Genomic DNA, 26,896 nt, shown 5'->3' on the forward strand with positions numbered 1-26,896 from the left:
CCCTGGGTTCAATACCCAGTGTGTGTGTGGCGGTGCACACCTGTAATCCCAGCATTGGGGAGGCTGAGACACGAGGATCACGGGTTCGAGACTCGACTCCGCAATTTAGTGAGGCTGTTTCAACATTAAAAAAAAAAGGGGGGGGCTGGGGTGTAGGAAGAGGCAGAATGCCCCTGGGTTCAGTCCCCAGTACCAAAAAAGCAAAAACCTATATATTGTCTTTTTTTTTTTTTTGAGACAATTGCCCAGGCTGGCCTCAAACTCACTGTCCTCTTTCCTTCTCTGCGGTGGCTGGGGTTACAGGGCCTGGGGTCAGCCCCCCACCCCCCCATCATCATCATCATCATCTTGGTCCTGGGAACTGAACCTGAGATACAGCCCCAGCCCTTTTATTTTGAACAGAGTTTCACTAAGTTGCTGAGGGCCTCATCAAATTGCTAAGGCTGGCTTCGAACCTTCGATCCTCCTGTCTCAGCCTCCCAAGTCCTGGGATTGCAGGCGTGTACCACCGCACCTGGCTCTCAAACTATTATATATTTTTTTCTTTTTGGGGGGAGATGTGGTACTGAGGGTCGAACCCAGGGGCATGCTAACTCTGAACTACACCCCCAGCCCTATTTTTTATTCTTATTTTGAAACAGGGTCTCAGTAAGTTGCACAGAGCCTAAGTAGCTGAGGCTGGTTGCCAACCGCGATCCTCTTGTCTCAGCCTCCCAAGTACTGGGATTACAAGCGCGCGCCACCACGCCTGGCGACTATTAGTTTTAATGAAAGAACATGTAGAGGGCACCACCCAGAAAGGGTGAGCTCTTCTTCTCTGCTAACTTTTACTTTGCTTCCATCACTGTACCCATGGATGTCAGCGCCGGGAAGGAGGGGCTTCCGTCCGGCTTGCTCTCTGCTGCCCCTCCAGCGCCGGGGACCCTGCTGGTCACAACAGGTGCTCAGGGCTTCCACCTGCCCCTTCTACTCTGGGCCGGCCCTCGCCACCCCCACCCTGTGTCCAGCCCACCCAGGGGCAATTTTTCTGACACCAGTTCAGCACTGGAGGTGTTGTTTAAAGGTAAGTGCTTGTCTAGCGTGTGCAAGGCCCTGGATTCCATCCCCAGCACCGAAAAAAAAAAAAAAAAAAGAGAGAGAAATAGAACAGCAACATACTTGAATCAACGCCTATGGTAAAACCAAGTAAATGTAATTCAGTTAATACAAGCTTTTAATTCCTAGATCTGGGAATGCATTTTAAATTTAGAGAAGAGTATTTAAGTCATTCTTGTAAGCCTCCTATTGGTCACTACTACCTATAGCCTCTTCTACATCTCAATGTTCTAAGTAATCACAAATTAATATTTCTTCTTTTTCACAGTGTAGAGATGTTGCCTTTTAAAAAAGATTTCTGCTGGGCGTCGTGGTGCACGCTTGTAATCCTAGTACTTGGGAGGCTGAGACTGGAGAATTGCAGATTCGCAGCCAGCCTCAGCTACTTAGTGACGCCCTCTGCAACTTACTGAGACCCTGTTTCAAAATAAAGAATAAGCTGGGCATGGTGGCGCACGCTTGTCATCCCAGCATCTGGGAGGCTGAGACAGGAGGATCGCGGTTCGTGGACAGCCTCAGCCACTTAGTGAGGCCCTTCGCAACTAAGTGAGACCCTGTTTCAAAAAATAAAAAAGACTAAAAAAAAGGACCAGGGGTATAGTTCAGGGGTAGTAATATTCTGCCCCTGGATTCCATCCCTAGTACTGCAAAATACATAAATAAATAAATAAATAAATAAATAAATAAATAGGGCTGGGGTGTAGCTCAGAGGTAGAATGCCCCTGGGTTCCATATCCAGTTCTGAAAAAATAAAAAGAAGTGGGCACCTAAAGCTGGGCTAGAAGGCGCATGCCTGTAATTCTAGTACTTAGGAGGCTGAGACAGGAGGATCGCAGGTTCAAGGTTAGTCTCAGCAACTTTGCAAGACCCTACTTTTTGTTTGTTTTGTGGTACTGGAGATGGAAACGCAGGGGCATTCTACCTCTGAGCTACACCCCCAGTCCTATTTTTTTTTTTTTTTTTTGGTGATACTGGGGTTCCTGGAAACCCTTATACCTCTCGGCTACACTCCCAGAACTATTATATATATATATATATATATATATATATATATATATATATATATATTTTTTTTTTTTTTTTTTTTGGAAACAGGGTCTCTTAAGCCAGTGAGGCTGGCTTCAAACCTGCGCAATCCTCCCGTCTCCACCTCCCAAGTGCAGGGATTACAAGGGTGCACCACCGCTCCTGGCCCTATTTTTTATTCGTTATTTTGAAACAGGGTCTCAATGAGTTGCAAAGGGCCTCACTAAGTAGCTGAGACTATTCGCGAACCACGATCCTCCTGTCTCAGCCTCCCAAATGCTGGGATTACAAGCGTGCGTCACTACACCGGAAACCCTGTTTTAATAATTAAAAAAATAAAAATAAAACTGGGCATGGTGGCGCACACTTGCAATTTTAGTACTTTGGAGGCTGATAGGAGGATCACAGGTTCATGGCCAGCTTCAGCTACTTAGTGAGGCCTTCCGCAACTTAGTGAGACCCTGTTTCAAAATACCGAATAAAAAGCTGGGCATGGTGGCACATGCTTGTAATCCCTACGCTTGGGAGGCTGAGACAGGAGGATTGCACAGGTTCGAAGCCAGCCTCAGCTACTTAGTGAGGCTTTCAGCAACTCAGTGAGACCCTGTTTCCAAATAAAAATATAAAATAGGTCTGGGAGTATATCCCGGAGGTAGAAGGCCTCTGGGTTCCACCCCCAGTACCACCAAAAATAAATAAATAAATAATAATGAATAAAAAACAGGACTGGGGGTGTAGCTCTGAGGTAAAACTCCCCTGGGCTTCATCTCCACTACCGAAAAAAAAAAATAGGCTTAGGATCTAGCTTAGAAGTAGAATGTCCCTGGTTTCAAGCCCCCCTATGTCCCCTAAAAATATAAAAAAGAGAAAGAAAGTGGTCCGGTGAGGAGGCTCCTCTGTAGTGACCGCCCAGAGCCTCTCTGACGTTCCCGGAGCACCGAGGACACGTCTCTGTAGGAGCAGAGGCTGGCGAGCCCGTGGCGGGCCGCCCTCACCTTCACCCGCAGCATCTCCTCGGGGATGTTCACCATGGCGTGGGTGAGCCAGCTCTCCAGGCTCTTGGCGAAGTTCCGGATCGCTTGGGTCAAGGCACCTGCGGACGCAGGGTGGTCAGGCAGGCGTGCGGGCAGCGCCCGGGGAGCCGCGCGTGGCCGGGCACTCACTGGGGATGGGCCGCAGCACGTCCGGGATGAGGATTTCCACCAGGCCCTGGTACAGCACGTTGTCACAGTGCTTGGTCCACTGGAGCACGGGCTCGAACTTGGAGAGCAGCACCAGGCTGGCCTTGGGCAGCCGCTTCTCGGCCTCGTCGTGCCTGCGGGCCACACGCGCGGTGTCACACGGGGCGCACGTCGGGCCCCGCAGCCCCTCCCGCCCGGGGACTCACACGACCAGGGCCGGCGCCTCGCTGGGCTGGCTGAGGTTGTACCTCCAGAAGGTCTTCCACAGCGTCTCCACCAGCGTGAACTGCAGGTTCACCATGACGTCCACGATAGCCTGTGAGCGGGGAGGCCGGGAGCTCAGGGCGGCCAGCGCGGTCCCAAGGCTGTGGCCAGCGCGCTCCAGAAAGGGGCGCGAGCACATCTACCACGGTCAGCGGACGCTCCCAAGCCCAGCGTTGGAGCGGGGTCAGTACTGAGGGTCTCAGGAAAGAGGCCGCGGGAAGGGGTGGCAGCCCTCCTTCCGGTGGTCCTCTTTCTCCTTTAGACGTGCCAAGGAGGAACGGAAGGAAGACATGCCATTGGAGCACCGCAGCCCAAGAAGCCGGGCCCGTGGCTGGGTGTACGGGGCGTGGGGCGGGGTGCCGCAGGAGGCAAGGGCGGCAGTTTTGAGGGGAGATGGCTGCCGGCCTCCTACCTACCTCACAGTGCTCCCGGTACAGGAGCTGGAAGGTCTTGATGTCCCCCAGCCCGATGCCCTCGGGCAGCGCCTTCCCCTGGAGATCCAGCTCACTGAAGTCAGGGAGGCTCCGAGAGGCATCTGGGGGCAGGGGCACCGTCAGCCTTCTCCTTAGGCTCCCCCAGGACCTGGCTCTCTCCCACCCTGCAGGGCCTTCATGTACAGCAGGGGGTGACAGGACTCAGGGTCAGCACCTGGCCCAGGACCTCGGGAGCCCATACCCCACTGCTCGAGGCCAGGATATGGCGCTGGCCCCAGCTGTCTACTAAGTGGTGGCCCTGGATGGGACAGTGAGTCACGAGTCCACCCTGGCTCCTGTACCTGCCTGACCCAGGACCAGGCTCCCACATCCTGGGCAGACTACAGGGATAAGAGCCCGAGGGCAGAGGTGGTGGCCAGCCATAGACCCGCCCCGACCCCACGAGGGGCCTAGACTCCCACCTGCCCCTCAGCTCCCAAGGCTTCTCCAGGACAGTGAATGCCTGGGCCCCAGAGGCAGTGAACACCAGGAAAGAGCCAGGCGGTTGCTGCCGTGGACCTTTGGCCGGCGTGGGTTGGGTTTGAAAGGTTTGCCAGCTTCTGTTGGTACCACTGTACCTTGTTTTCATTGGGTTCCTCCCTCACCTTAGTCTTTTGTTCTTTGGTACTGGGCATTGAACCCAGGGGTGCTCTACCTCTGAGCTATACCCGTAACCCTTTATTTATTTTGAAATAAGGTCTTGCTAAGTTGCTGAGAATGGCCTCAAACCTGTGATCCTTCTGTCTCAGCCTCCCAAATACTGGGATTACAGGTATACACCACTATGCCTGGCACCCTTTTTATTATTTATTTATTTTTGCGGATCTGGGGATGGAACCCAGGGGCATTCTACCTCCAAGCTACACCCCTGACCTACTTTTTATTCTTTATTTTGAAACAGGGTCTCACTAAGTTGCAGAGGGCCTCACTAAGCCGCTGAGGCTGGCCACGAACAGCAATCGGCCTCCCAAATGCTGGGGTTTCAAGTGTGCGCCACCACGCCTGGCTTCCCTTTTTAGTTTTTACTCTGAAACAGCGTCTTACTAAATTACGCCAATCTGTGATCCTCTTGTCTCTGCCTCCTCAGTACTAAGACTACAGGCATGGCCACCGCACCCAGCTAATGCACTAGTGTCTAACACCCTCCATCACCATGTCCTTTTGGGGGACTGAGCTGGGGTCTCACAAACAGAAAACTAAAGAGGAGGCATCTCCCTTAGGGGAGGTTTCTGGGGACAGACCACCCGAGAGGGGGGAGTGTGAGCATGTCCCCGCGGTGATGGCACGCAGCTGCCGTCCAATGTGGGCCTGTCATCCTCTGCACCTCCCCAGAGCCCGCCAGCCCTCCCCAGCCTGGCACGCTCACCCAGGAACTGCTGGTACTGCTGCACCTGGGCGCTGATGTCAGACAGCCCGGCGGTCTGCTGCTGCCCCACGGCCACGCCGTTGCTCATGCCCTCCATCTTCTGGATGGGCTTGAGTCTGGACGAGAGCGGTGGGTGAGAGGCGGGCCGGCGGGGGCCGGCCGGCTGTGGAGGCCTGCCCTTCGCGCCCGGCCGCCCTCCTACCTCTGCTTCTGGGAGAAGGGCTGTCCCCGCATGGCTGTGTGCTGCTGGTCCTCCATCAGCCGCAGCAGCGGCGAGTTGGCTTTGATGCGCAGGCCGTAGTAGTGGTACTTAGAGTTGCCCCTGTGAGGGAGGCGGGTGGTTGAGTGTCGGCTGGGGGTCCACACCACACTCCTGCTCCCGGGAGCAGGGGTGTGGGGCGCTGGAGATGGCCCCCGCCTGCTGCCTGAGCCCTGTGTAGACAGGGACAGTATCTGGGTCAGCGCTCACCCCTCTCGTTCTTCCCTTTGTTTTGGTGCTGGGGATTGGACCTAGGGGCACTCAACCTCCAAGCTACACCTCCAGTCTTATTTTGTTTATTTGGAAATAGGGGCTTGCTAAGTTGCTGAGGCTGGCTTTGAACCTGTGATCCTGTCTCAGCCTCCCAAGTACTCGGACATCGGGTGTGTGCCACCTCGCATGGTTCACCCCCAGTTCTGACGCGGGGCAGCCAAGCCTTTGCTGACTGTTGGCATGATGAGGTGTGGCGCAGCAGCCCCAGCACAGAAACCCACGCCACCTTGTCCCTGCCTGGTGAAATGTGCGCCTACGAGCCCCGATGGACAGATGGGGAAACCGAGGCCCAGAGATCCTGTGCCTTGCCCAGGGTGACACAAGCGGGAAGGGATGGAGTAGGCAAAGCCTAAGCTGGAACCAAAAGATGAGGATGAGGCGTGGGGGTACAAGCACGGGCCGAGGCCAGGTCTGCGGGCGGCTCCTCGCTTCTCCCTGTAAAAGCACCAACTCGGGCAGTACTGGCACCGACTGCGTGCAGGCCCCACGGCGTCAGGGTCTGTGTTTTAGATGGGTCCAAAACCAGAGAGATTGCGGAGGGTGGTAATGTTTAGCTAAGGAGAAAGGCTTAGTGGAAGGAGGTGGAGGTGTCAGCGATGGAGGGAGCTGCAGCCTAGCGCAGGGGCCAGGGCCGGCTTTTCTTTTCTTTTGGTATTGGGGCTGGAGCACAGAGGTGTTCTACCACTGAGCTGTACTCCGAGCCCTCTTGCTTTCTGGGGTAGGGTCTCGCTGAGTTGCCCAGTCTGGCCTTAAGCCTGCGATCGTCATGCCTCAGCCTCCCCAATCGCTGGGATCGCAGGTGCACGCGGTGGCACCTGGCACCAGGAGATGCTGGGCTGAGGAGGAGGCGGGTGCGTGAGGCAGCAGGCTCGGCCTGTGCAAAGGCCCTAGGATGGAAGCAAGCAGCAATAACAAAGGAGATACGAGGGAGGTCGCGGGGCCTGGCGTGGAGAGAGCAGGTTACGGGAGCAGAGCCGAGGCCGCACGCGGCGAGGGCTGGGGTGCGCCTCTGAGCGGCCAGGCTGCTGGGCGGCCCACCTGGTGCCAAGCCGGCGGGTGCGCAGCCCCATGAAGACAGAGCGGATGAGTTTGCCGAAGGAGGCGGCGTTGACTGGCTCCAGCTTCTGCTCCTGGCAGTGCAGCAGGTAGTGGCAGTAGAGGGTGCTCCTGGGCAGGCTCACGCCCTCCGCGGTCTCGTAGTTGTCCAGGAGCCACTGGACCTGAAGCCGGAGGACGGGAGGTGGCTACTAAGATAAGCCCCTCTCTTCAGTGCTGTGGCCGAGCGCGCCTCAGACTTCCCCGGTGATTCCCGGCAGCTACTCCTGCCCCGTTGGGCACATATCCCAGCCCAGCCCTCCCAGATGGCGACTCCGGGATCCTCTTAGAACCACACTGGCCAATACAGTTGCCACTGGCCACAGGCTATTTAGATACAAATTTATGTCCTGGGCGTGGTGGTGTATGCCTATAATCCTAGCACTTGGGAGGCTGAGACGGGCACAGGGTGGAGTCCAGCCTTAACAGTTTAGCAAGACTCTCAGGAACCTAGCAAGACCCTGCTTTAAACACAAAAAATAAGTAAAAAATGAGGCCGGGCGTGGTGGCGCACGCTTGTAATCCCAGCATTCGGGAGGCTGAGACGGGAGGATCGCGGTCTCCCAGATTGGATCGTATGCGATAGTAATAGAAAATGTGAACCACACGGGAACCTGCGGGAAGAGCCCACAGGCGCATCGCTGTAGCACTTTGCAACTCTGTGCAAAGCTACAATCAAAGTAAACAGCTTAAAACTTAAGGTGGGAGTAGTGGCTCACGCCTCTCATCCCAGTCCTTTTTGAGGACAGTCTGAGTAAGTTAGCACGACCCTCAGAACTTAGAGAGACTGCGTTTCAAAATTAAAAATAAAACAGCTAGCTCAGAGGTGGAAGGCCCCTGAGTTCAATCCCTAACCCTCAAAATAGCACAGTTCTAGGTGAGTGCAGACACATTCCAAGCTCAAAAGCCACAAGGCGCCAGAGGCTTCTGCACTGCACAGCCTTAACAGCTTGGTGAGACTCCCGGCAACCTAGTCAGACCCTGTATCAAACAAAAAATAAAAAGGCCTGGGGATATAGCTCATAGGTGGAAGGCCCCGGGGTTCCATACCCAGCCAAATAAATAAAATAATGAAAAGGACTTAAAAGAAAAGATTGGGAGCCATGCTGCCCCCATGCAGAGCCACCTGGGAAGGCGTGCGCGGCCACCTGCAGGCGCAGAGTTGGTGTAGGGCGGCTCGCCTTCCAGGGCCATGGTGCCGCCCGTCTCCTTTCACAACGACCTTCTGTGTCAGTTAGAGCCAGAATACGTGGCACTTCTTTTGGACTTTTCCCAGGAGTGTCACATAGGACCAGAGAGGACTAGGAACTTGTCCATGGTCACACAGCAAAATTCAATACTAGGCCCTATGCATAAGTAGCAGGCAATACAGGCCACTGCCCCGACTGGCCTCCAGGGCTCAGGGCACCATCTCCGCAGGAGCGCTCCTCCCCCTCTGGGGCCCAGCTGGGCACTTACCGTGGCTGGCGAGGCACGGGTGGTGTGGGAATAAGACTGGCTGGCGCTGCCCAGCATGTATCCACCTTGGATCACGTAGGTGCCCGCTCCACCGCCGCCCCCGCCGCCCCCGCCGCCGCCGCCCCCGCCGCCGCTGCCGCCGCTGCCTCCGCCGCCACCTCCGCCACCGCCTCCGCCGCTGCTGTTGCTGGCGCCGCCTCCGCTACTGGTGGAGCTGGCGACCACAGGGCTGCCGGACACGTACATGGGCACCGAGCCACTGCTGGCCACCGTCTGCGAGGTGGGCGGCGTGCTGACCTGGGCGGCCGTGCCTGCCGCCTCGTAGTAGCCGGGGCCCGGTGTCTGTGTGTACAGTGGCGTCTCGGGGTAGGGGTAGGTGCTGGAGCGGCTGCAGGAGGACAGGGGGTGCAGGTCAGAGGTGTGACCGAGCAGCCGCCGGAGCAGCCGGCACTGGCCTACTACTGGCGGCACCGTGCTGTGCACATATTGAGCGCCCACTGTATGCCTGAAGCAGATTCTTAAAAAGGGGGAGGGAGAGCTGGGCATAGTGGTGTATGTCTGAAATCCCAGTACTTGGGAGGCTGAGGACAGGAGGATTGCAGGTTCAAAGCCAGCCTCAGCAACTGAATGAGGCCCCGTTTCCAAATAAGAAATAAAAATAGGGCTGGGGGTGTAGCTCAGGGGTAGAATACCCCTAGGTGCAATGTCCAGTATCAAAAAAAGGGGGAGGTAGTTTAAGGGCTTGGTGTGCACAGAGGCAGTGGCCCCTCACTGGACGCCAGGCGTCAGCCGTGGGTCACTAGGCCTGCACTGGTCAGCAAGAATGCGACCTCAGCGAGGGCTTCCCTCCCCAAGACCCGCCAGCTCGCCCTCCCGGGCTGCGGTCCAGCCCCACACCTGGCATGTGACATCTGTGCCGCAAACTGTCTCAGGGCAGGGTCAGGGGTGTGACTGAGCAGCTCTGGCTATCACGTATGAAACTCTGGTGCCCAGTACCACACACAAAAGGTGCTTTTGCAAAGGCAGGGGTCAAGCGGCACACATCTGTAATCCCAGTACTTGGGAGGCGGAGACAGGAGGATGCACGGTCGAGGCCAGCCTCAGGAACTCATTTCAAAATAAAAAATGAAAAGGACCAGGGGTATAGCTTGGAGACAGAGCACCCCTGGGGTTCAACCCCCAATGCTACACACAAGGTATTTTGAAAAGCCGGGCGTGGTGGTGCACGCTTGTAATCCCAGCATTTGGGAGGCTGAGACAGGAGAATCGTGGTTCAGACAGCCTCAGGTACTACTTAGTGAGGCCCTTTGCAACCCAGTGAGATTGTTTCAAAAATAAAAAGACTAAAAAATTGGGCTGAGAGTGTAGCTCGGAGGTAGAATGTTCCTGGGTTCCATCCCCAGTACCGCAAAAAATAAAAAATAAATAAAAATAAAAGGTTCTTTTGCAGGTATGTGCTGAGTGACCGTATCAGTGAAGGGGTGTGTGTCTGGAGGCAGCCTGGACAGCATCAGGGATGGGAGCGAAGGGACTGTGGCTCTGGCCAGGCTGAGGGTCCAGGCTGCAAAGGCTGGGCAGCCGTAGCAGTCACCAGGACGGAGAGAGAGCAGATACAGCTGCCAGCAAGATCCGCCCCTGAGGCTAGGCGGTCCTTAGTGGCTCTCTCTGCCCTGCCAGCTAGGGTCACCTGCGCAGCAGGGTCACGGTACTGGACACATCGATGGGACCTGAGGACCAAAATCCCCAGGTCGGCCAGAGCACCATGACCCCAGGGCTGAGCCCTCCGGGCTCACCTAGTCCCGGTGCTGTGCCTACAAGGACAGGTGGCAAGGACTAGGGGAGGGAAAACAGCCAGACAGATGCAAAGAAAACCCGCGGAAATCCTAGAAACCAAAACAACAAAGACAACGACAGTCCTGGAGTTTCTATATGGAGGACGGGAGAGGGAGAGGGGCCTGGGAAGGGTGCTGCCGGGAGCCTGCGCCCTGGTCAAGCAGCCTGGGATGCGGCCTTGGTGTGGCCTGCACGGCTGGGGGGCCAACGACAGACCACCGCGTGTCAAGCCGGCCGGGCTCCGCGGCCTCGGCGGGACACAGACAAACAGGGAAAGCGCTGCGGATGCCAGGCCAGGGGAGGAATGAGGGACGGAACGTGCGGCCTCTGTTAGTAAAGGGGACGGCTTCTATATGCTGAGTATGGGCCCTCTTTGGGGTCAGCAGGAGGTGTATGTTCACTGTGTGGGGATGCTAGGGACTGGACCCATGGGCACTCTATCTCTGAGCTAAACCCCAGCCATATATATGTGTATGTGTGTGTGTATTTTTTTTTTTTTTTTTTTTTTTTTTTGCGGTACTGGGGATGGAACCCAGGGGCATTGTACCTCTGAGCTACACCCCCAGCCCTACTTTTTAGCCTTTTAGTTATTATTTTTATTTATTTATTTATTTTTTTGCGGGTCTGGGGATGGAACCCAGGGGCATTCGACCTCCAAGCTACACCTCCTGCCCCATTTTTTATTCTTTATTTTTAAAACACGGTCTCACTGAGTTGCAGAGGGCCTAAGTAGCTGAGGCTGTCCACAAACCACAATCCTCCAGTCTCAGCCTCCCGAATGCTGGGATTACAAGAGTGTGCCACCACGCCTGGCTGCCCTACTCTTTTTGATTCTTTTTATTTAACTTTGCAGGTTTGGGGATGGAACCCAAGGACATTTGACCTCTGAGCTACACCCCCTGCCCTACTCTTTTTTTTTTTTTGCTGTCCATGAACCATGATCCTCCAGTCTCAGCCTCCTGAATGCTGGGTTTACAAGTGTGCACCACCATGCCCAGCTCCCCTAGTCATATTTTATTCTTACTTGGAATCAGGGTATTGCTAAATTGCTGAGGCTGGCCTTAAACCTGCCATCCTCCTGTCTAGGCCTCCCAAGTATTGGGATTACAGTCAAGTACCACCATGCCTCACTGGTTAAATACTTGCTGGTTTAAGAGACCCTGTTTCCAAATAAAAATATAAAAAATAGGTCTGGGAGTGTAGCCCGGAGGTAGAAGGCCCCTGGGTTCCATCCCCAGTACCACCAAAATAAAAATAAAATAAAATAAAATAAAAGCCAAGCCAGTCTGACTCGAAAGCACTGACCTATGCTGGGGTGCCTCCTCAGCCTCCCAACCTGCAGGAGTACCCTGCGCTTTGCCCCCCACCCACACTCACATGGCACTGGCTGCGTAGCTGGCGTCGCCGCCCTCCACATACTGCACCTGGCTGGGGTACACATGCGGCACTGGCACCTGCTGCAGCTGCTGCACCTGGACAGAAGGAGGGGTGTGTGAGGCCAGGCGGACCATTCTCCCTCGGCCTTTCACGGCTTAGGGACTCCTAGAGGTCCAGACCCCCACCTGGGAGGGCGCACGTCGGGGTTCTCCATAGAATGCCCAGTGGGGAGCAGGGGTCTGAATCTCCGTGCTCCCGCCTGGCTGGAAATGTTAATTAGGAAAAGCGGTATCAGGTGGAGATCCCGGGTTCCTGGATGCAGGTGGGGACAGCAGGGGCCGGGCCTTTGGGCAGTGGAAGGGGCCCCAGACAGTGCGCCACAGTGGGCCTGAGGCGGGGATGAGCCCAGCACGGGACAGGTCTCGCTGAAGAGCCCGGAAACCGGGGCAGAACCTGGGCCACTGACAGCGCCTGGGGGGGAGTCTGAGCACCCACCCCACCCCCACCCCTGTCCATGGGGCAGAGCCTAGGACCTCTAGGGGCTGTGCTGGGGGACAGAGGCGGACCCCTAGACCGACCCGCGGCGGAGGTGGGGTCTGCAGGGCTTGGTGGGCAGCCGGGCAGGGCGCCCCGCCCCCCTCGGACCCCGCCCGTGCGTCCGCCACCTACTTTGAGGGCCGTGGCGGCCGTGCCGAGCACTAGCACCTGGGAGAGCCTCTGGATCCTGACCCTCTGGTTGGGGCTGGCTCGGGCCGAGAGCCCGGGCAGTGGCTCGAGGACTACGCCCTGCTGCGGCAGGAGCAGGTGGGGGGGCAGCACGCCCACCAGCTCCACCCACTGCTCCAGGCCCGGCTCGTAAGGAGGCGGTGGCGGCTCGGGGCTGCCTAGCCGCAGGGCCTCGCCGCACATCGGCGGGAGCAGCTCCGGCGGCGGCGCGGGCCGGGGCTCTCGCCGCTCTGCCTTCCTAGCGGGAAACTGACTGTCTGAGCTCTGGAGGACAAACAGAGACACTGGGGGGTCACCAGGCCGCCGCGGGCGGGGCTCCAGGCCCAAAGATTCCCGCCCGGTTTTTCGGGGAGGGAGGGGAGGAACTGACCCAGGCTGCCAGAGGGCTGCGACAGGATCTCCCTTAGCGAAACCTGGGCTCCGAGCTGCCGGGAAGGGGAAGAGGATCCGGGACGGGGCCTGCGGGGCTCAGGGTGACACCAGTCCCTCCCTCGGGTCTAGGGCCTGAATCCCCCAGCCCCAGCGTGCCCCTGGGGTAGGCGCAAAGGACACACACCTCTTGAGCCACGTGAACTGGCTGGAGCCCCTGCACGGTCAGCTGTTGCACGGGACCAGCTTTGGGCGCCTGCGGGGTGGCCTGGACAACAGACCTCTGGGAAAAGAAGGAAAGGGCGAGCCTGACTCTGGTAACCATGACAACGATGGCGTGCAGACATCCTGCTTAGTGCTCATGAACTTAGGTAAGCCCCAGCAGCTGTTCTCCAGATAAGAAAGGAGAGCAGTTCTTGGCCCCAGCGCCGGCACCGAGGGCCCTCCCGGCCTTTTGCTGCCTCCATTCAGGGCACCGGTTTCAGCTGCGACTTGGGACGCCCAGCTAGGCAGCCTGCTCAGCAGTAGCAGAGCTAAGAGCCGAAGCCGGGACTGGCTGGGGGTCTGCTCTTCACCCCTTCCCCTTCGCTGCCTCCGGGGCTATCTTCGCAGGGCTCCTATGCCTGCCCACCCCAAGGGGGAGCTGGTGTTATCCTCAGCACTTGTGGCTGGGACTTGGACCCACATCTGGGGGTTCAGAGAGACTCTGACACTGGGCAGTAAACCATTTGCAAATTCTCTGGGGTGAGGTTTCTGCTTTTCTCTGGACATCTATGAGATCCATCTGTGTCACACACACAACCCCCCCCCCCCTGTTTTAGTTTAAGAGATGCGTCTTGCAGGCAGGCCTCGAACTCCTGGACCTCAGTGATTCTTCTGCCTCAGCTGGGACTCCAGGCTTGAGCCTCTGCACCGGCCTTAGCAGCTGCTTTTGTGAGGGCCCTCATCAAGCCCCTCACTCAGCAATAGCAGCCAGGTGGCAGGCACTGCTCGCTCCTGAGCCTGCTCTGACCACTCCAGCCATGAGCTCGGGCAGCCTCCTCTGGAAGGCCGGCCGGGCCTCCGTTCTCACGGCGCCCTATACTTCCCCGCAGGGACCCTCAATCTGGAGAATGAGGTGGCGTGTGCCCAAGGCCCAAGCGGCAGGTTGGGGCTGGCCGCCTGCCTGCTTGGCTCTGCCAGGCCAGAGGCACAGCTGAGGGTGTCTGCAGAGGCCACCTGGCGCGCCCCTCGCCCCAGCTGCTGCCCGCCTTGGCCAGGCACCTCTTGGCTGACGGGGACGCTCTGGACGCCGTGGACCTGCAGCTGCTGTGGCACCGGGCCTGCGGGGGCCCCGGCTGTCTTGCTGGTGGAGTTGGCCTGCGCCGGTGGCCGCTGCAGGGAAGAGGACAGAGTGAAGTCAGGTCCCCGGTGGCTTGCCCAACAGATGCCCTTCTCAGGAGGCCCCACGCCAGGCCAGCAGCAGGCGGACCAAGGCCCCACCCAGGCTCGGGGGAGGCCGCACCCCCGCATCCAAATGCCTACTTCCTGCTTGGACCCTGGTCACCTTGGGGGGAACTTGAGCCCAGAGGTGCTAGTGGGGGGACCCATCCTACCCCATGAGGAGGGCTGGGCTCCAGCGGTCGCTCTGGGGCCACCTGCTGCCTCTGTAATCAGAAGAGCTGCAGCCCTGAGGTGGGCAAGGGTAGGCCCAGGAGCTTGGGTGGCCCCAGGGGACCCCCAGAGAGGAGGGCAGGTCCTCAAAGGGTACAGTAAGGACAGCAGTAGCATCCAGTGCCACCACGCCACTGCAACCGGGCACTGCCCGCAGCACTTCAGGCTGACTCCCTGGATCCCACAGCATCCAGGTTCCCGCTGGGCCCGGGGGGAGGGGGATGTACCCAGGGCCGCGCAGGCAAGCTGCTACAGAGCTGTGTTCCCTCCGGGCTATGCTGGCCCAGGCCTGGGCTGTAGTTCTCACAGTGAGCTAACGGGCAGGGGTATCATTAGCTCCATTATTATTATTCAAAGTACTGACTGAACCCAGGGTCACTGGACCACTGAGCTACATCCCCAGCCAGGCCCAGTGTGGTGGGGCACACCTATAATTTTAGTATTTGGGAGGCTGAGACAGGAGGATCGAAGATTCAAGGCCAGCCTTGGTAACTTAGTAAGGCTCTCCACAACTTAATTTGTTTCAAAATAAATAAATACAATAGGGCTGGGAATGGAGATCAGAAGTAGAATGCCCCTGGGTTTAATCCTAGTCTCTCTCACACACACAGCTCCAGCCCTTTTCACTTCTTTTTTACTGGGGTTCCTGGAAGCCCTTCTATCTCCGGGATACACTCCCACGGGCTACACTCCCAGACCTATTTTTTTTCTAACTTTTTTATGTGGAAACAGGGTCTCTTAAGCCAGCGAGGCTGGCTCCGAATCAGCGCGATCCACCTGTCTCTGCCTCCCAAGCGCGGGGATTACAAGCGTGCGCCACCACGCCCGGCTTCACTTCTTTTTTAATTTGAAGTTTTTAAATATTGGGTCAGGCGTGGTGACACACACTTGTAATCCCAGTACTTGGGAGTCTGAGGCTGCAGGATGCAGGCTGGCTAGAACCTGGTATCTTCCTGCCTCAGACTCCTGATCACTGCGATTGCAGGTCGTCACCCTGCCCAGCTCATCAGTTCTCCTACCCACAGGGAAACCCGGGCTCAGAAGGGCCAAAGGACTGCCCTGGGCCAGAGTCCACGGCAGAGCTGGGCCTCACACTAAGCTCCTGATGCCTGCACCCTGGACTCTACCCCAACACCCTCGCTGGTGTCTGCGTATATGAATTTGCCACATGGTCTCACACTCCCAGAGGAGACTCTGCCCACCCTGCAGGTGTGAGAGGAAGCACCTGTATCCCCGGGTGCAACTCCCTGAACTAGGACTGCAAGGCCCACCTTACTCGGGAGGAAACCACCTCTTCCTTCCTCCCAAACCCGTGGCTGCTCAGCTCAGAGCTGGCGATGCCAAGAACTGGGAGTGACCAGCCACGTGGGGTTGGTGAAGGAGGCGGGGGACCCCAGATGTGCGGGTGGGTGTACGGCTGCCACCTACCTCGGGGGGCGAGTGCACCTGCTGGGAGCCGTGCACCGTCAAGGAGACCTGGCTGCCCTTGCCGCCCGGCGCTGCGCTCTGCACCACCAGACGCTGTGCAGGGAGGGCCTAGAGACAGGGAGGGAGAGGGAGGAGCGATCACTATCACCCCGACAGTGTGTGGCTTCCCGAGTGCCTACTTAGTGCCTGCTGGCTCACGGGACCACTGAGCAGCCCATGTGGCAGTTACTGTCCCATTTTTGTCCCATTTCCTGGGGGCATCAAAGCTCAGGATGGTGCCAGCACCTGCCTGCGGCCTTAGGGCCAGGAACTGGCAGAGCTGGAGTGGTCCCTGGAGAGCCTGGCTCCACAGGTCACGTCAGATGTACTGGGCTGGGCTGTGGCCCGGGGGCCAGCACTGACCAGCATGCCTGAGACCCTGGGTTCCATCCCCAGTGCTGCAATACAAGCCAACAGTACTTTGTCCACTCTGTGTTGGTCAGCTCGGAATGGGCGTCGCCCTGGCACCCAGCTGTGGCCTGGGATCTGAGCTCCCGTGCTGGCTGCAGGCTCTTGGCTCCTTGGGTGCACTGCTTTGGGACACTAGAGCGGGCGCCACACACTACCTGCATGTCCATCTTCAGCAACGCCAGTGGCCTGACAGATACAGTCTCTCCCTAAGGAGGCCACTGCCCAGAGCCGAGGGCAAGGACAGATCCAGGAGGCCCAGGGCTGGTGCTAGGAAGGCTTACCTGCTGGGGCACCTGGATGCTGGAGAGCTGGAGGGGCGACACGTGACCTGGCTTGGCCTGCACACTGGCTTGGACCAGCAAGCGCTGCGGGGGCAAGGTGTGAGGACTTAGCCAGCCTCCTGGAGAGGGGCAGGCGCTGACATGCGCACCCCCACGAGGCCGGTGAGCAGCTGGTTCTGTAGGGAGCAAGGGGAGCCCCCCAAAGCTGGTCTGCACCACCCCCAGGGAGGGCCACATCCTACCTGCTGGGTGCCCTGCACCTGCTGAACCACCTGGGTGGGGACACCGGTCTGGCTGGCCGTGGAGCCTGGGCTGGCCTCCGACACTGTCTCGCTGGCCCGCATGGCACCTTCTGCATGGGGCGGGGGCATCAGTCAGCTCAGCCCGAGCCCACCTGGGGAGATGGCGCAACCCAGGGCTGATCCCGACCAGGCCTGTGTTAAGAGCTTTGCAGACCCTCCAGCCAGCCCTGACAGTGTCCATCACAGCAGGGTGGGGCTGGCTTCACCCAGGACCCTTAACATCTATCTGCAAAGGACTTCCTTAGACCTCCATGTCCTGAAGCTGAACCAGACAGGGGACGGAGGAGCCACGGCACACAGAAGCTGAGGGCTGGGCCCCTTGTCCCAACAATCAGGACCTGTACATAGAACAAACTGGCAGCCTCCTGCCCCAGGGTCCTGGCAGCTCTGGAGTGGCCATAGGGCTGGAGCCGCCTTCCCCAGCAGGACGCCTGGCTTCCCAGGGAAGCGGCTGCTCAGGGCAGGGCCCACAGTGTCTCCCTGCCCTTGGGGGCAGCTTGCAGCTGGGCAGGCAGTACTCACGCTGACAGGCGGTCAGGAAAAGGCAATCATAGAACATGGCGCCCTGCCCCCTGCCCCCTGCTGCTGGCCGTCAGTCCCAGGGGCCTGCGGGGCCCTCTCCTCCTAGCCTGCCTCTGTGAGAACAGCGGGATGCGCGGGTGGCTTTATACCCACAACCTTGGGGAGCTAATCCCCTGGTGGATACAGGGCTCCTGCGTGCCTTCCTGGATAAACGCTCCCTCCCTGGGCAGGGCCCTCACAGGGCGGGGGGAGGCTGGTACCCAGAGATGCTATCTAGGCAGTGTGGGTCAAATTGCAGGCGCACCTTGTGGCGTGATTAACAGGGGCAGTGAGGGGTCAGAGAGGGACAGTGTCCCTGGAAGGCAGTGGCTGGGAGACCCTCACCTCAGCTGGGATGCCGCTTGTCCTGCCCCCCACCCCCGTGTGGCCTGGCCCTCAGCGGCTCTGGAGGCAGAGGTCAGATGGGGGCAGGCACGTGCCCACCCTCTCCCCATTGTATGGCTGGGAGGAACTGAGTACGGAGCCCCAATCTCCTGGGGGACCTGCTTGTGGGTGCAGGTGGTATTCAACCCCTGCAAGATTGGCTAACAGACACTAATGTCACAGTTTTGTCAGATGTGGTGGTGCAGGCTTGTAATACCAATACTTGGGGAGGCTGAGACGGGAGGTTCACAGGTTCAAGAACAGCCTCAGGAACTCAGGCTCTCCACAACCTAGTGAGACCCTGTTTCAAAATAAAAAATAAAGCCGGGTATGGTGACACATGATTGTAATCCCAGCACTTGGGAGGCTGAAACAGGAAGATCTCAGGTTTGAGACCAGCCTCAGCAACTTAGTGAGACCCTGTTTCCAAATAAAAAATAAAACCAGACTGGGGGCATAGCTCAAAGATAGAACACTCCTGAGTTCAATCCCTAGTACCACTCACACCCACACCCACACAAACACAATTTAAAAAGTAAATAAAAATAGGGCTGGGGTATAACACAGAGGTTGAATGCCCTAAATTCAATCCTCAGTACTTTAAAAAGAATAATACTATTGCAGGCTCTTCTGAGAGGCCAGAGGCTGTGAGCACTTTTCCTACCTAATTGTCAGGTAAAGCAACAGAGACCAGGAGACTTGCTCAAGGTCACCGAGCTAGGGACTGGCAGTCAAGGCCATAGGCTCACTCTGTGCCTGCACGGACCTCCCGTTGGACCTCCCAGTGTGTGCAGACCCTGGGGTCTCGGGTCCTGGTTGGGCAAGGCCCCAAGAGGGTGGTGCAAGTTCAGGCCGGGGCATAGCTGAATCCCTTAGACCAAGCCCCACCCTGCTCAGGGATTCAGCTAAGCAGTGGACACAGAAGGGCCTGGCCAGGGCGGGAGGGCTATTCCAGGCAGATGCAAGCACCTCTTTTTATTTATTTTTTTTAGTATCAGCAATTGACATAGGTGAAGTCTACCTCTGAGCTACACTCCCAGTCCGATTTTATTTATTTACTTATTTATTGTGGTACCTAGGATTAAACCCAAGGGCATTCTACCTCTGAACTATATCCCCAGTCCTTTTTTTGGAGGTACTGGGGGTGGAACCCAGAGGCTTTCTGCCTCCAGGCTATACTCCCAGACCTATTTTTTATATTTTATTTGGAAACAGGGTCTCACTAAGTAGCTGAGGCTGGCTTCGAACCTGTCCGATGCACCTGTCTCAGCCTCCCAAGTGCGGGATTACAAGTGTGTGCCACCAGGCCCAGCTCCCAGTTTATATATATATATATATATATATATATATATATATATATATATATAATATATATATATATATATATTTTTTTTTTTTGGAAACAGGGTCTCACTGAGTTACAGAGGGCCTCAACAAATAGCTAAGGTTAGCCATGAACCGCAATCCTCCTGTCTCAGCCTCCCAAATGCTGAGATTACAAGCATGTGCCACCATACCCAGCTTTTTTTTTTTTTTTTTTTTTGTGGTACTGGGGTTCCTGAAAACCCTTCCACCTCTGGGCTACACTCCCAGACACCCATTTTTTATATTTTTATTTGGAAACAGGGTCTCTTAAGACAGCGCGGCTGGCTTCGAACCTGCGCGATCCTCCTGCCTCCACCTCCCAATCCACCACGCCCGGCCAGGTTATTCTTTTATTTTTATTTTATATTTTGCAGTACTTGGGGCTTTATTTTGAAACAGAGTCTCACTAAATTGCAGAGGGCCTCATGAAGTAGCTAAGGCTAGTTGCGAACCCGCAATCCTCCTGTCTCAGCCTCCCAAATCCTGGGATTACAAGTGTGCCCACTACACCTAGCTTTTTATTTTTTATTTTGAAACATATTTTCACTAAATTGCTGAGGCTGGCTTTGAACCTGTAAGCCTCCTGTTTGAGCCTCCCAAGTACAGGGATTACAGGGTTGTGCCATTGCTCCTGGTTTAGATGCAAGCATGTCTAGGCCCGGCCCGGGCACGTGTGTTGGGCGGGGCTGCTGGTCACGGGGTATCGAGGAGGCCTCCCTGTGGCTACCTGAGGACTGGCTACCTGTAGCTGCCAGTCCCAGGTGGGACTGACCATGCCTGCTTTAGAATTCCCGAGTGTGGGGGAGGTCCTGGCTGAGTCGGCCCCCAGGGAGAAACACAACACAGTCTGTGTCACGTGAGAGGCCGGCACACCTGGTATGCTGCTGCCGCAGCTCCAGCCCCAACCAGGCCCACGCACGGGGCCTGCGGAGGCTTTGTGTGGCTCAGAATGGCAGCAAAGGGGTGGCTGCCCCTGCCACTCCCCAACACCGGGCAGGACCTGGGGTGGCACCTTCTGCCCCTGCAGGCCTGGGACACGCTGAGATGTGTCCCAGGGAGCAGTCCTGTCCATGTCCTGCCTCTGAGTGGCCCTCAGGGCTGCCCCCCTTCACCTGGCTAGCAGGGCAGAGGGTGCCATATGAGGCCCAGCAGGTGAGTCTGCTATTCAGAAGAGGTGCTCCCAGTGAGCACCCTGCCCCCCCCCCCGTGGCCACACATGGCCCTCCTCTGTGTCCCACCCTCTCTTGGGAAGGGGCAGAGGGGTGTGGCACAGCAGGGAGTCTGCCATCTCTACCCTGGGCATGGGTGTGGGCCAGGGTGGTCCCTGCCGCCTCCAGCCAGGAAGTGGAAACTGACTTCCTGTCTGCGTCTGACAAAGGCTCCCCTCATGGAGACAGGAGATGAAGGAAGTCTCAGGGGACTGGGCCCCCAGCCGCCAGGCAGGGGGTGCCTGCCTCCCAAGGGTGGTTTCACACAGGGGTTGGGGAGCAGATCTGTGTTCTCAGGGCCTTGAGTCCCCTGGTCTGCTCTGACCTCAGTTTCCCCATCTGCCTTTGGGGATGCTGACAGGCACCCTCCATTTCCCTAGTCCAGACACAAGCCTTCTTGGACTCCTGAAAGGCCCAAGAGAGAGAAGTGGGAAGGGAGGCTGGGCGTATCCCCTTGGGGAAGGCTAGGTCTCACCTCCCTGGGGGTGGCTGCCAGGGCCCCAGCACCCTCCTCCTGCCTTGGGGTGTGGGTGGGTCTGGTGGGCTCAGAGGATGGGAATGCAAGACTCCTGCTCCAGACCAGAAAAACTCGCACTTCTGCCCTTGCCTTGGAGACACCGTAGGGCAGAGCTACGGGCCGGCTGGACCAGCGCCCTGCCATCCCACTTGCCTCCTCCCTGGAGGGGTCCCACTGCCCCTCCCGCTGGCTCCCAGGGCTCCCGGTCAGCTCAGGTTGCGCCTGGCTCTGGAGAGGTCCCAGGCACCGCCCCGCGGCCTCTGCAGGTGTCGGCTTCCCCGCCAGGTCCACGCTCCTCACGTGGCCCAGGCTGCCTGAGCCTGGAAGGGATGCTGACCTTGGAGGGGGTCACAGAGGGGCCCACGCGCGTGGGGCTGCGGGCAGGGCATCAGCTACTGCTCTTTCTCAGAACAAACCAAGGAGACAGGCTGCTCCTGCCGGAACCGGCACTGGCAGGGGAATCAAAATCCCCTCAACTGTGGCGAGAGCTCCGGAGCCACCGCGGCTCCCAGGGCCTGGGTCAGGGTGACCGCAGCTGGTCGCCTGCTACCTGCCCATGGGTGTGGACTCAGCCACAGCACGCCACCAAGGTGGCAGGGACAGAGTCCAGCCTCAGCTCCAAAGCTGACCCGAAGACCACACCAAGGCCTGGACCTCGAAGCACCGCCCCCTACCCAGAATGCGAGAGGGCCTGGAGAGGCTGAGGCAGCCAGAGGAAGGCCGGGGGTGTCCTGGGGCCTGGAGACCTTGCTCTTGGGGATCCCAAACTCAAGAAAGACCCACGCCCAGGAGGACGACTAAGGGCAGTCAGGGGCCCTGGGGCGCTGGGCAGGACCACGCCCTGGGCTGGCGGGCATGATGGCTACAAGGCGCCCTCCTCCAGACCCTGGACTGCACAAAGGGCAGCAAGGCGATGGGATGAGGTGTCGGCACTACAGTATTGCTGTCATTGTCGCTTTGGGGATACATTCAAAGAAGAGGCAGTGAGCGGGGGTGGGGTGGGGTGGGGTGTCAGGGAGATGGCTCCCATCGGAGACCTGAAGGGGCCAGCTGGCCGGGGGCCAGGCGCTCCAGGCAGAGGGTACTTGGAGCGCAAAGGTTGGGAAGAGTGAGGCTGGGAGTCCACAGAGCCTGGAAAGGCAGTGGGGCCGCAGCAAGGGCCGGGGGCCGATGGGAAGGGGGCCTGGGAGGCTGGGCCAGGGGCATGGCATCTTGGCTTGGCCACAGGGCATGTGGAGCTTTTTATTTTTTTGGTACTGAGGACTGAATCTACAGGCATTCTACCTCCAAGCTATGTTCCCAGCCCAATTTTATTTCATTTGGAAACAGGGTCTCACTAGGTTTCTGAGAGCCCTACGTTGCCAAGCCTGGGTTTTTGTTGTTGTTGTTTTTTTTTTTTTTTTTTTTTTTTTTTTTTGGTGGTACTGGGGGTGGAACCCAGAGGCTTTCTACCTCTGGGCTATATTCCCAGACCTTTTTTTTTATATTTTATTTGGAAACAGGGTCTCACTAAGTTGCTGAGAGCCTCACTAAGTAGCTGAGGCTGGCTTCGAACCCGTGCGATCCTCCTGTCTCAGCCTCCCAAGCGCGGGGATTACAAGCGTGCGCCACCACGTCCGGCACCCCAGCCCTTTTAAATTAATTAATTATTTGCAGTACTGGGAATTGAACCCAGGAGCATTCTACCTCCAAGCTATATCCCTAGCCCTACTTTTTATTCCTTTTTTTTTTTTTTCCAGTAGCCTTCTACCTCTGAGCGACATCTCCAGCCCCATCTTTTTATTCTTTATTTAGAAACAGTCTCACCGAGTTGCAAATGGCCTCACTAAGTAGAAGCTGAGGCTGGCCTTGAACCTCGATCCTCCTGTCTCAGTCTCCCAAATGCTGAGATGACAAGCGTGTGCCACCATGCCCGGCTCTATTTTTTATTCTTTATTTTGAAACAGGGCCTCACTAAGCCATCAAAGCTGTCCTGGAACCTGTGATCCTCCTGTCTTAGCCCCCCAAGATGCTGGGATCAAAGGTGTGCGCCCCCAGCCGGCTCCTGTGGAGCTTTAAAGCCCCTTGGGGGGATTCAGGGAGTAAGGAGTCAGCTCTCTGTGAGCTGAGAGAGCTGAGACCAGGGCTTCTCAAAACGGGCCCACCCAGCCGGGCGTGGGGGCGCGCACTGTAATCCCAGCATTCGGGAGGCTGACACTAGAGGACCGAGGTTCGCGGACAGCCTCAGCTACTGCTTAGTGAGGCCCTCTGCATCTCAGCGAGACCCTGTTTCAAAATAAAGAATAAAAAATAGGGCTGGGGGTGTCACTCAGAGGTAGAATGCCCCTGGGTTCCATCCCCAGTACCGCAAAAATAAATAAATAAATAAATAAATAAATAAATATTAAAAGGGAGAACAAATCAAGCCGGGTGTGGTGGCTCACACTTGTAATCCCAGTACTTGGGAGGCTTAGGAGGATCAGAGGTTCGCAGCCAGCCCCAGCTACTTCGTGAGGTCCTCTGCAACTCAGTGAGATGGTTTCAAAATAAAGAATAAAGAATAGGGTGTGGTGGTGCACATAAGCCCAGCATTTGGGAGGCAGAGACAGGAGGATCCAGGTTGAGCCTCAGCTACTTAGTGAGGCCTTTTGCAACTTAGTGACACCCTGTTTCAAAATAAAGAATAAAAAAATAGGAATAGGGGCCCCTGGGTTCCATCTTCAGTACCACAAAACAAACAAGCGTAAAAAAAGGGGAAAACACCAGAATCCTGCCTGGCCATCCTGCTAGAGGCCAGTTCAGCCCTGAGTAGACGGGCCAACAGTGCCTGGACATGGGATCCTGGGTTCAGGCCAAGGCCAGGGTGGCAACTCAAAGTGGGGTCCCCGGATGCAGCCATTGTGAAAGGAAAATCCGGAGCAGAGGGGGCTCTGGGCCCGAGCCCCGGACTCCGTGTTCACGGCTCCCAAGCTTGGGGAGACTAGAGGGTGGCAGGAGCGGAGGGACCAAGAGAGGCCGGGGTGGGGAGGGGACCGCACAGCGTGGCCTGGGAGCTGCCCGGGGAGGGCACCAGCTGTTAGGCACCTGGGGGCAGGGATGCCAAGATGAGGGTGAGGGACCGAGCTGGGAGTGACGGGGACACGGGGCGAGGAGAGGGCAGGGAGCCCAAGGAGACGGCCTCAAGGGACTCGGCTTAAAGGGACACGCGGCGACAGGGGCAGCCTCCTGGGTAGGGATGAGGCTTCCTGGCTTAGGCAGGGCTGCTCCTCCTTACTGGCCGGAAAGAAAGACCTGCTATTGAGGGACAAGATGACCGAGCAGCAGGACCAGGTCCTGGGGGCGTGGCCCAGGACAGTTGTGGAACTGCTGGCTCCTGCTTTACCTCTGAGGACCGGCCATGTCACGTGGTGGCCCTGTACCCAGTAAGGGTGGCCACAGCTGCAGGTCGGGGGCAGGGAGCACAGAGCTCTGGAGGGGGGCGTGCACCGGCAAGAGAACAGCACAGCTCACCTGGGGGCGCTGAGAGCCCGCTGGAGGTCTGCAGCCTGAAGACCCTGGCCCTGTCCGCGCCCAGCCCGGCCCTGCCTGGGGCCCCTGGACTCCCGCAGAGCACTGCCCAGGGTTCGGCCCGTCTGTTCTGGTCCCACAAGGCGATATCAATTGCCACATAATTTGATCTCCATGGTCCTACGGTCTCCAAACCAATCATATTTTTTGGTGCTGGAGAATGAATCCAGAGGTATTTTACCTCTGAACTACACTCCCAGCCCAACTGTTAGTTTGCTTTGAAACAACTTCCCAACTAGATTGCTGAGCGCCTTGCTATATCACTGAGCCTATCCTCAAATCTGTGATCCTCCTATTTCAGCCTCCCAAGCACTGAGGTTACAGGCCTGCAGCACCACACCGGGCTCCCAAACCCTCTCTGGACCAACTCCTTTCATGACCTCGCAGGATTCCCGGAAGTTCCACCACGCTTTTCTCCACTCTGGGAAGGACTGGGGCTGCCTCGGACTCGGGCTTCCGCAGTGTCTGCCTCTTCCTACCCAGCATACTCCAAACACCTGGGATGCAGCCGTAGCCTGGTTAGCCACTCTCCAGAGGGGCTCTGAGTCAGGGAGACAGGGCCAAGTGCTGGCAGCTCCCTGGGGAAGGGCCACGGCTTCCTGTGGGCAGCAGGCTCACCCGAGGGCCCAGCTCTAAAGCCAGGCCCAGCGCCGTGGAATGAAAGCAAAAGGCAAGAGAACACGGACACCCAGGAAAGGCTCCAGAGCCGGCGGGCGCACACTTGTACTCCAGTACTTGGGAGGCTGATAAGAGGAGAATGTCGGGCCCAGGCCAGCCTCAACTACTTGTGAGGCCCTCTGCCACAAAAGGCTTAAGGGGAGACCAGCAAGCTAGGCCGCCCCTCCCTCGTCCTTCAGAGCCTTGCCCTTCCCAACCCGCTGCTCCCCACTCAGGCCCTGGGAGGAAACAGAGGCGGCAGGCCACACCCTGTGCGCATCACGGCCCACGGCCCTGGTCCTCTTCTCCAAAGCCACGGGGGCTGGCCAAGTGGGAACAGAGACCCTCGGCCACGGGGCTGGCCAGTCATGACCCAGGCCGCTAAATCCTGCCGGGAAGGACGGGGTTCTCCTCCTGCAGGAGAAGGTGGAACATCCGGGCTTCCCAGCCAGTATCCCTCCAGGCTAGGCTCTGGGCCAGGCCCACCTTGTACACACCTCCCAAGGGGGGCGCCATGGTGAGCCCCTCACAGCGGACACTGAGGCTGAGACTGAGAGCCAGGCAGCCCATGGGTGTGAGCAAACCAAACTCTGCCAGCCTGGCCTCTCTCCTGGTCACTCTTACTTGGGACAGAAAGAGAAACAGGTCTAAGAGCTGCCTGCTGGGATGGAGTTTGGGGGCGGTCAGAGGCTGCCCTGCTTGCTGACTGCTGTCTCCCCGGTGGGACCCCCAAATCCCACCAGAAACACTGGGGGCCCCCCAACCCTCAAGCCCAGGATGCCCAGCTCCTAGAAACTCCTCCTAAAGCTGTTCCAGGAGCCCTGGTGAAGCGTGCGTGTACAGACTTACCGGCGACGGTGACCACAATGTACTGCTGGGACGCTGGAGTCTGGGCGGGCGTGCCGGCCGGCTGCGAGGGTGTGGGAGTGGCTGGCAGGTCCGTCACGTACTGTTTCTGGCTGCCTGGTGGCTGCGCCTGGGGCTGGGGGCTCTGCAGCTCTGTGACATACTGGGGCTGGGGGGTGGCAGTGGTGGGGGGCTGGGGGGGCTGGGGTGCCGCCTGGGGTGGTTGCTGGGGCTGGGGTGGAGCCTGTGGTGGCTGGGATGCTTGTGGGGCTGCCTGGAGCTCAGTAACGTACGCCTGTGTTGCCATGCCAACAGTGGGGGAAAATGATAATAAATAAGGCTTTTTTTCTCTTTTCCTTGAGAAGAAAGAAGGGGGGGGGAGAAAAAAAGAAAAAACAAGAATTAATCTGCAGGCAGAGGGAAGCAGGCATAGCTCCCAGCTCTCCAGAGATGCTTTGGGTTCATCACCAACTTAATTAGGTCCTGAGGCTGATGGCCGGATATAACCGACCCACAGCTGCGGGGGCACCGGGTACAGGCGGAGGCTGGATCCTCCCAGCACTCCTCTACAACCCCTGGCCGGCACTCTTGCTTCTTAGCCCTGGGGAACCTGGGGGAGCCCACATCCACTCCACGCATGCCTCCATGTGCCAAGGGGCAGCTGGGCCGCCTGGTGGTCCCTGCCCAGAGACAAGTGCTACCGTTTTCACTAGGCAGGGCTTCCAAAGGCCAGGGCTGCTCCCTGCCAGGCCTCCCCCGCGACCCCCCAGGGAAAGAACCTGGGCTAACACTGCTGAGAGCTTTGCTTACATTGTTTAACATGTTTAACTTTCTTTACATTGTTATACTTTCAACTTTGCAACAACCAAGTATGCATTCCAGTTCCTCTACTGAGTCAAAGAG

The 26,896-nt window shown here is 57.7% G+C and overlaps 1 protein-coding gene across 1 annotated transcript in view; it reads right to left on the reverse strand.

Moving 5' to 3' along the window:
* RFX1 (regulatory factor X1) overlaps positions 1-26,300 on the reverse strand; it is a gene marked incomplete at both ends in the record, with an annotated part of 29,125 nt that extends 2,825 nt beyond the window's left edge. The window contains 15 exons of the mRNA XM_080715599.1: positions 3,117-3,214; positions 3,285-3,436; positions 3,509-3,618; positions 3,983-4,101; positions 5,406-5,521; positions 5,608-5,727; positions 6,976-7,157; positions 8,491-8,878; positions 11,701-11,795; positions 12,983-13,078; positions 14,059-14,169; positions 15,877-15,984; positions 16,608-16,691; positions 16,850-16,959; positions 25,997-26,300. Coding sequence (XP_080571725.1) covers positions 3,117-3,214; positions 3,285-3,436; positions 3,509-3,618; positions 3,983-4,101; positions 5,406-5,521; positions 5,608-5,727; positions 6,976-7,157; positions 8,491-8,878; positions 11,701-11,795; positions 12,983-13,078; positions 14,059-14,169; positions 15,877-15,984; positions 16,608-16,691; positions 16,850-16,959; positions 25,997-26,300 — 2,193 coding nt within the window. The remainder of the gene's footprint in view (positions 1-3,116; positions 3,215-3,284; positions 3,437-3,508; positions 3,619-3,982; positions 4,102-5,405; positions 5,522-5,607; positions 5,728-6,975; positions 7,158-8,490; positions 8,879-11,700; positions 11,796-12,982; positions 13,079-14,058; positions 14,170-15,876; positions 15,985-16,607; positions 16,692-16,849; positions 16,960-25,996) is intronic.
* Positions 26,301-26,896: the final 596 nt, after the last annotated feature.

Source organism: Muscardinus avellanarius, assembly GCF_963383645.1.
Source record: "Muscardinus avellanarius genome assembly, chromosome: 18".
Taxonomy (NCBI): domain Eukaryota; kingdom Metazoa; phylum Chordata; class Mammalia; order Rodentia; family Gliridae; genus Muscardinus; species Muscardinus avellanarius.